Here is a 7191-nt window from a genome sequence, read left to right on the forward strand (position 1 = left end):
ACGCTCTTCCTATAGGGCTAGGGTAATCTACCGGCGACGGCGCTGGCTCAAGACGTAGAGCCCGAAAATCGCGATCGGGAAGAGGTACAACCACAAGAGCGAGAAGCTCGGGCCGTCGCTGTCCGCACCGACGTGGAGGTTCTGTGCGCGCACGACCTTGAGCACCGGTCCCGACGTCGCCGCCACTTGGCCCGCGGGTTCGTGGCTCAAATCGAGGTTGTCCACCGCGCGCATCTGCGTCTTGGGCTCGGCAATGTAGCTCTCGAATCCGTAGCTGGCCTTGAGCCACGCCTCGACCTTGGGCATGACCCACGCGTCGTCGCTCGACGTGTTGGTCGAGCACTTGTCGCACACGATGGGCTTGGGCCACTGGTAGTGCCGGATGCGGCGGTTGACGCCATTGTGGACCTTCCAGAGCCAGAGGTAGAGCGCGCGGGCCTTGTTGCTCGGGGCTTCCTTGTCGAGGAGCTGCATCGTGTCGAGCGTGTTGGCCGCGAGGAAATGATCGCGGCACGGCACGCAGGTAAAAAAGTGCCGCACGAAGCGCCGCGCGGCGCCGACGACCGCGACCGCGAGCTCGGGGATGTGGGCTCCGTGGACGTCGTGGCCGTTGAGCATCGTCATCATGTGGAAGAGCGTCCACTGGCCGCACGTGTAGAGCTCGCAGGCCGCGTACTTGGTGCCCGAGCCCTCAAAGAGCGACGGCAAGTTCATCCACTCCTCCGTCACGCCGTGCTCGTTGACCATCGGGTGCGCGTGGAAGGTGACCATCGACGTGGCCTGCCACGCGTCGACCATGGCCTTCCACTTGAGATCCGTGAGCAGCGAGACGGGCAAGAGCGCTTCGTACAGCGACCGAATGATGAGCCGGTAGGTGGACCCGGGAAAGGTGAGCGAGACGACGCGGACCCACTCCTTGAGCGCGTCCAGCGCATCGTCGTCGAGCATTTGCCGACCGACAAAGACACCGCCTTTAAGGCCAAAGACGAACGCTGCGCCGGCGTCGTGGACGCGCGTGGTCACGTTGGCCGGCAGCGTCGACTCTTCCCAGAGCGGCTTGAGCGTCGTTGGCGGCGGCGTCGTCGGCGGGTGCGTCTTGCCTTCCGGCGGCCACGTGCCCGTCTCGTTGTAGAGCTGGATGCGGAATTGGTCGGCGACCTAATACACCGCCTGTATGACACAATGCGCAAGGACTTGACGTACGAGGCCGAGCACTTCGTCCATGGTGTGCTCGCCAACCGCGCGCTTGTTCTCGCCGAGCCACTTCTTGTCAAAGTTCCAGAGCAGCAGCGTCGGGAAGCCCTTGACGTTGTAGATCGAGCACTGGTAGTAGTCCATGCAGCTCAAGGCGCCGACGTTGACGATACCGAGCGGCTTGTAGTACGCGGCAATCTCTTCAAAGATGGGCACAAACTGACGGCAGTGCGGGCAGCTACACGTAGACGTTCTGCGCGGTGGGCGAAGGATGGCGAACGTACTAGGGATGGTAAAAGTCCATGAGCCACGGCTTGCCGTTGCCGCCGTTCTTGACGAGCGTGTCAAAGTTGGCGTCGGTGAGGAACGTGATGTTCGGGTGCGACTCGTTGAAGAGCGGCTTGCCGTTCTCCTTGCCGGCGTCCATGGCGGTGAGGCCCATGCCGGCGACGGCGCCGACCATGGCAGCCACGGCGAGGAGGCTACGCAGCATCGACGGCAAAATCGGAAATGCTGCCCAATGAGCGCAGCGCAGCGACTCGTAACACGTTGTGATTGGCCACAATTGGACACTCGACAAACCGGTTAAACCCTTTACCCGCTCGACAGACCAGACGTTCTCAGATGATCCGCGAGGTGGACGAGGCCACGATGCAGCCGGCCACCTTGCAGTCGCTCTATCAGCGGCTATCAGTCGTCTCAAGGACGAGGGCGATACCATCCCGTGACGCTCTTGAAGAAGAAGATTTTTTTTCGATATCGAAGGCTCAACGCCGTTGCAGTTGGCGCCACGGCGGACCGTCGTTGCTTGCACCTTGGAGCATCAAGATCCAAGCAGCCACTGGTAGATGCAGACGCGATAGCTTTTGTTAACACGAATGCACTTGAATGCATGCCACGTGGCACCATGTAGGACGACTTTGCCCATCGACGACCACTCGAGAGCACAGACACATCGATCGATCGTCTACTCGACGAGCGGCAGCGCACCATGAAGCCGCGGCTCCCACTGGGCACCCTTCTGCATGGACGCCGTCGTTCGAATCGCATGGACGCGCCATGTCTTGACGTCAAAGACATGGATCACGTCCTGTTGTCTCCACGTGAGGAGGCCGGTCAAGGCGGCCGAGGCGACGTCGACGTGGTACACGCCGTCGTGCACCCACCCGGTCTTCTCAAAGAGGTACTTGGCGCCGCAAGAGAGCAGATACGACGGCTTCTCGGTCGGCGGCGGCAACGTATAGCGCAGGCGATCGTGCAGGTACATAAGGACGGAGCTGCCGAGCGCGATGGCAACGAGCAAGAGCAGACGAGAGAGACTCCCGATGACCACGTGCCCGCTCGAGCACACGGCTTGGTAGTCGGTCACGTCCACGGCGCAGTGAAGCTCCAGGTCCACGCTGTGCGCGACGGGTGCAATAAGACTAAGAATGGCGGCCATCGCCCAGGCGAGAAACGCGCCCTTGATGGTGTACGATGCCGTGTACTGCTGCGTGATGACCATGCAGATGTCGTCGGCAATGTAGACAAGCCAGCCGAGCTCGCCGGCCGCGAGCACTTTCGTGCAGATGGCAAGAAAGGGCGAGACGTCTTGGCGGGCCGGATCGAGGGTCGTGGCGTTGCCGGCGAGCTGTAGCTGCAGCGTCGCAGTACTGAGAATGCAGAGTGCGGTCACACTGCGCAGGAACAGCATCGGGCGGCCGATCCAGACCATGCCGCCGACGCGGTTGACCTCAAAGAGGTTGAAGCCTTCGCTAGTGAACCGGTTCTGCACCGTGTACGACATCGCAACGAGCGAGAGCACGAGAAGGAGCAGCGAAATGTACTGGCAAAACACCCGGAGGTACGTTGCCACGTTGACTGGCACCTCGGCCGCGCTGGCCGCAAACGTTGTCGTCATGTACGCAGTCGACATGACGGTGAGCGACGCGTTGTCGGCTTCAAAGGCGACGACCTCGCGGAAGCCGAGGACCCAGTCGTAGAGATTCGTCCAACCGGTCAGCTGCAAGGGCACATCCGCGTCGTCTACAATCCGCTGGTGGAAGAGCGAGATCTCGTTCGTGCTGGCGTCTTTGACGTACGTGACAAGGTCCACCGAGAGCGCGTTCACATCGACTTGCACGCGCTGCGCCTGCGCCCGCAGTGCCTGCAGATACGCGGGGGCAAAGTACGTATGAAGGAACGCTGAGATGCTTGTGAGCATGGCCCGGCAGTCGGACGGCGACACCGCTTCCACTTTACATGTAGAGGGAATGCGCAATGTTGGGGCCAAAGCAACACCCGAGGCGAGCAAGGCGAAGAGGATCTGGTCCTTCATGACATACACCCACTCGCCAAAGACGACATTGCAACCAACCGCGACGCCAAAGTACGATGGAAGACCGAACGAGAGATTGAACGATGAGAGCGGGGCATGGCAGAGGAGGTTGCTACCCGCCGAGTACTGCGAGCTTGCGTCGAGAGAACTCGGCACGGCCACGAGACCCTGCATGGTCACGAGCTGGAGGTACGCGATCTGCGCCGTGTAGCCACCGTTGCTGTCCGTCGTGTTGGCCAAGACACGCCGTAGCGCTTCGTGAACATCGCGCACGAGGGCGGCAAGCGACGCCGGGCACGGTACATGGTGCAGGTCCACAGACCCGAACGCACCGAGATGCGACTGAAACACGTGGTAGACAGGATCCAAGGGGGCGCTCATCGAGCCGTTGCGGTAGTAGACGTCAAGCAACGACGTGTTGGCAAAGGCAAAGCGGGAGCTCGATCGCAGCAGTGACTTGCCCGCGACGCCCGAATCGTTGGTGGCGAGAGCCCAGAAATCGCTCGCCAAATTCCAGTACATCTTGTACGACGTCTGCGTCTCTACATGGAACGAGCCGTTCGACGCTTGCAGCGTGAACGGGAAGGCGCGTCCGAGCGCCGTGACGACGTTGAAGGTGTTGAAAACCCCCACCGACTTGTAGTTTTGCCAGGCGGCGGTGTAGGCCACAAGCCCGGTGCTAATCCAGTAGGCGACCTCGCTCTCCTCCGAGTTGGCGTTGGCTTGCGTCGCTTCCAGCCACAGGCGGCCACCGAGGTCTTGGCGCAAGTCGGCGGCGATTCCCGTTGCGAACACGTCACCCCAGCACGTCTCAAAGCCATCCCAGTCGGTGTTGCGCAGCGGCGCCTCCAAGTAGACGGCCGCATTCGTAGCGTACTTGGCGGCACATCGAGCCTCGCGCGCCGCCGAGTTGGCCATCGCCCAGCGCCTCTCAAAGTCCACCCAGCAGTACTGCGTTGCAATCCACGGCAGGAAGCACGGGTTCGTCGCGCGGAGCCCGTGGATGGCCAGCGGCAAGTCGCTCGCTACCTCAAAGTGAAGACGGCGCGGCAGCATGTCCATGATCGAGACGGACGTCGTATTGGTCGCATACGCGTTCACGTCGGCGTACATTGGCAGGTTCAGCGGCGCGTTTTCCAAGCGCGGCGTGAGCCAGAGATACCGGTTGAACCAGTTGGCGAGATACGTCTGCATGCCCGTCGTGTTGAACGAGACCCACCAGAGGTCGTTGGCGAGGTTCACCGACGAGAGCTGGAGGTAGTACACACTACTGCCGACCGTCGCCAAGAGGTAGCAGAGCCCGAGAGAGACCTTGACGATCGCGGCCCGGCGGTTTGTCACCGCCACATGCAACACGGGTGGCGCATTCGGCGGCACAACGTCTATGCACGGGCCAGCACTTGCCTTTAGAAAGCTCATCCAGAGCTTCGTGTCGAAGTGGTACTCGTCGCGGCGCCATGTGAAGTGGAAGACGCCCATCATGCACCCGAGGGCAGGGTCGATGCTCCACGCGTCGTCACCGGGCAGCTCCAAGAAGGCCTCGGCCGCCGCCGACGTCAGCGTCGACGCGCGCCGCGTGCGCAGCTGACGTGGCACCCGCATGCTGGCCGTGACGCGCACAAAGAGGATGCTAACGAGGCTCGCGATGCCGTTGACGGCAACGAGGAGCAAAAGGCGCTGCGACGAGCCAAAGGCCACCGTGCCGCTACTGCACTGCAACGAGAGCACAACGCCGCGCTGCGAGCACGTCCGGTCGATTGTGAGCGTGGGCTGCAGCGGCCAGAAGAGCTCAAGAAGGAGGGTGACAGCCCACACCGAGTAGCTGCTGAGCGCCGCCGAGAGCGCCGCTTCGCGCGGTGCGATCACCAAGAGGACGTCGGAGATGACGTACGTGAGCCACGTGGCTTCGCCAGTGACGAGGAGTGCATGCAGGAGAGAGCGCGGCGTCAAGACAAAGCGACCGACGTCGTGCTCGGAGAGAAAGGTCATGCTGGGGGAGCTCAGAAGGACAAGGGCTGTGACGGCGCGAACGAGCAGCATGGGGCGGCCGATCCAGACGGGCCCTGCGACGCGGTTGAAAGACAGCAGCTCGAGCCCACTGAGACGACAACCGCCGACCACCGTGTACCCGATAGTGCCAAGCGCAACGAAAACCAAGAGAATGGTGGTCGCGACGGCAATGTACCATAGGTAATAGCACGTACTCGCGGGCACCTCCAGCGGGCTCGGGGCCATCGGACGAGTCGGCAGCGGCTCCGACATGAGCACGAGATCCGCCACGTCGCCTTGGAATGCGACCACTTCGCGGTCGCCGTAGGCCCAGTCAAAGAGCATCAGAAAGCCAAAAAAAGCAAAGTCCTTCTCCAGTAGCGGATGGTGAAGCACGAGGTTGTTGCTGCTGTTGACGATGGCAAACTGAATCATCTCGACACGCAAGTCCTTGATGTCGGCCACCACTTGCAGTACGAGGCGTGTGAGCAGCGGCGCGGTGAGCGGCCGCAGCGGCTCGGTGAGAGCTTGCGTGGCGGTGAGCGCATCGACGCAGAGAGAGGTTGCGCTCACGCACTGGCGACAGATCGTCGAGACAAGCGTCTCGTTGGACTGCAAGAGCCGCAGTGCTGTCATTGCAAACGCCTGCCCCGGTGCTTGTAGCGGAATTGAACTGGCAACTTGGGTCGCGCATGTATCTTCAAACGAAAACGACGGCTGAACAAAGCTCGATCCCGGTTGCGTGACGCAGATGGGACTGCCGCCATAGTACGTGGTGTTGGGCAGGCGCCAGGACAGCGGGACGGGGTCCAGCGGCACCGACATCAGCTGCTGGAAGGCCGCCCAGAGGGTATCGTTGGCTTGCAGCGCCGTCGCCACCACCGCCGCGTGCGACGAGACGAGCTTCTTCAGCGACGCTGGCGGCGGTAGCAGCCACATATCGATGGACTCAAACGGTCCGAGGTTGTCGTGGACAAGAATGCTGCAGGGCGTGTACGGGTAGAGACCAAGGATGCTCTCGACGCTGACGGATGGCCCGACCGAGTTGTTGGCCATAAAGTTGTGTGCGCTGCGCACGAGGCTGCCATTGGCCACAGAGGACGCCCAGAGGTCGTTAAAAAAGTACCAGTACATATTGTACGTCGTCCAGAGCGCATCTAGCACCATCCGGTTTAAACGTCGTATCAAGTTGATAGTACCTCGGCTCGCATACGGCATCTGGGTCGTGGAGAGCGCTTGCCGCCAACCAAAAGCGTTGGTGATGGCGATGGTCTCGTGGATACCGGTGGTGAAGATGTTGCCCCACTGCACGGTATAGTGCGAGAGCCCGTGGGCGGTCCAAAAGGCGAGCTCGGTTTCGACCGAGACAAAGCCATCTTGGACGCTCGCCAGCCACGCCGCGCCGCCGGGCGACGAGAGCACCGCGTCGCCAACCGAAAACATGAACGACGGACCAAACCGAGCGTAGAACGCCGCCCAGTTGACGCAGCGGAGCGCAGGCTCGAGGTACACGGCGGCGTTGGCGGCAAAGGCGGCGCAGCGATTCTGGCGCGCTTGCGTGTGCGCGAGCTCCCAGCGCTGGTCCACGTCGACATAGCAGGGCTGCGTCGGGATCTGGAAGACGGCCCAGAGAGGCAGGTTGCGCAGCGCAGCGATGCCGTTGCGGGGCGAGGTCAGATGATGGGTCTCCA

General features: G+C 62.0%; 2 protein-coding genes across 2 annotated transcripts; both read right to left on the reverse strand.

Annotated features, from left to right (window-relative positions):
* Position 1: 1 nt before the first annotated feature.
* Positions 2–1704, reverse strand: SPRG_11830 (hypothetical protein). Its single transcript, XM_012350884.1, has 3 exons — positions 1479–1704; positions 1204–1432; positions 2–1158 (listed from the first exon to the last, which is right to left on the reverse strand). The coding sequence occupies exons 1-3, from the start codon at positions 1685–1687 to the stop codon at positions 28–30; spliced, it is 1569 nt and encodes a 522-aa protein (XP_012206274.1). The 5' UTR covers positions 1688–1704; the 3' UTR covers positions 2–27.
* A 391-nt stretch (positions 1705–2095) lies between these two features.
* SPRG_11831 (hypothetical protein) lies at positions 2096–5500 on the reverse strand (the record flags this gene model as incomplete). The annotated part of the gene is made up of 2 exons (XM_012350885.1): positions 2096–2471; positions 2544–5500. 2 exons carry the CDS (start codon positions 5498–5500, stop codon positions 2162–2164), a joined length of 3267 nt encoding a protein of 1088 aa, XP_012206275.1. The 3' UTR covers positions 2096–2161.
* Between the last annotated feature and the right edge of the window lie 1691 nt (positions 5501–7191).

The sequence above is a fragment of the Saprolegnia parasitica genome, assembly GCF_000151545.1.
Source record: "Saprolegnia parasitica CBS 223.65 unplaced genomic scaffold supercont2.71, whole genome shotgun sequence".
In the NCBI taxonomy this organism is placed as follows: domain Eukaryota; phylum Oomycota; class Saprolegniomycetes; order Saprolegniales; family Saprolegniaceae; genus Saprolegnia; species Saprolegnia parasitica.

Coding starts and splice junctions, on each gene's coding strand:
- SPRG_11830 (XM_012350884.1), bottom strand. CDS start 1,687: ATGCTGCGTAGCCTCCTCGCCGTGGCTGCCATGGTCGGCGCCGTCGCC. Junction 1,433..1,478: donor ATGGACTTTTACCATCCCTA/GTACGTTCGCCA, acceptor GTCTACGTGTAG/CTGCCCGCACTGCCGTCAGT. Junction 1,159..1,203: donor TGGACGAAGTGCTCGGCCTC/GTACGTCAAGTC, acceptor GCGGTGTATTAG/GTCGCCGACCAATTCCGCAT.